The 1,308-nt window shown below is 41.9% G+C and overlaps 1 protein-coding gene across 1 annotated transcript in view; it reads right to left on the bottom strand.

Annotated features, from left to right (window-relative positions):
- Positions 1-1,308, bottom strand: part of gemin5 (gem (nuclear organelle) associated protein 5) — a 26,236-nt gene that overhangs the window by 5,465 nt on the left and 19,463 nt on the right. The window contains 1 exon segment of the mRNA XM_032534669.1: positions 752-962. Within this exon segment, the coding sequence (XP_032390560.1) occupies positions 752-962 (211 nt within the window).

The following is a 1,308-nucleotide window of genomic DNA, read 5'->3' as shown; positions in this document are numbered from 1 at the left end:
AAAAGTAACAAAGTACAGGCTTGGAAATTTATTCAAAAGTATACAAGCAAAAGTAGCCTTTTAAATGAGAAAATCAACTGAGATTAGTAAAGTAAAAATATCTGAAAAATCTACTTTAGTACAGTAAAAAAGTATTTTTACTTCATTACTTCCCATTTCTGTTGTACACCTTACCTTTTCCAAAACTGTAGTAAGTTCCTGAAGTATTTGAAAAACAAAAATGGACAGCAGAGAAAATAAAACATATTTTTCCAATTCAAGATTTGTAATTTACACTGCTGGGCTTCAATCATCCTGTTTTGTGTTGTGTGAAGCCACGGACAATGAATCCAACAGCCTTTCCAGGAAGGGGTGCTGTCAAACCAGGAGTGGGGGTGTGAGATGACTAGGGTGGCGGCGTTTGAAATGATGTCATATAAACGGGTTGCAAGACTGGATGTCTAGACTAGAAAATGGGAAAGAACCTGAACTTTCTGGAGCAAGCGTTGTGCTGGGGAGAGAGACGTGTACGTCTCCGTGTGGGCCTAGGGTGTTGTCTGATATACAGTTGTTTAATTAATTTATGGTTAATTGTCTATGTTTTTACTATTGTGTTGAATGGTCTTGAATACTGAAGTTACAGTATTGTTTTTTTTCTTGATTGATGTCTGGGTGAGAGTTGCGTTGTATGTTTTGTATGTTGCAAAAAAAACTAAAATTGTTAAACACAAGGAAGAAAGTTAGTCTTAAGACAATGTTTTTGTCCACTGACCAGCAGGCTGTCCTGTGAGCTCAGGACGTCCTGGGCTGCGGTCCAGTCCTGGGCAAGAGCCAGGTCTTTGGCGCAGCGCAGCGCCAGGGACTGGGCCAGGGACGCCTCTCCCGAGACCCGCGCCACGCTGGCCGCCGTCCGCAGCGAGGGGACGTCGCTCTTCCTGGCGATGACTTTGGCGGCGTCGAAACTGGCGCCGGCAGCCAGGTAGCTGGGAGACGGGACGGAACAACCAGGAAAACAATGGAAGTTAGTAAGAAGGTCAAGGTCGTTGCTAGAGCACATTTAGGGCGTTTTTACACCTGTAGCCGGTTTGCTTTAGTCCGAACTTGTAGCGATTAAAGCTTGGTTCGGTTTCCTAAAAAAAAAATACATATTTTTATAAATAAAATAAAAACGGATGGTCAACCATGTTATGAGCATTGGTGTTGCATAGTTTGTCCACCAGAGGACGCTCTACAACGTCCCTGTCCCTTTGTTATTGTGTTTTTGTTCAAAGGACTTCAAGTTTCAAATCTTAAGTTTGTATTTTATACATTTTATTTATCAGAACTTTA

This window comes from Etheostoma spectabile, chromosome 13 (genome assembly GCF_008692095.1).
Source record: "Etheostoma spectabile isolate EspeVRDwgs_2016 chromosome 13, UIUC_Espe_1.0, whole genome shotgun sequence".
In the NCBI taxonomy this organism is placed as follows: domain Eukaryota; kingdom Metazoa; phylum Chordata; class Actinopteri; order Perciformes; family Percidae; genus Etheostoma; species Etheostoma spectabile.
This window is presented reverse-complemented; position numbering and strand designations above follow the sequence as displayed.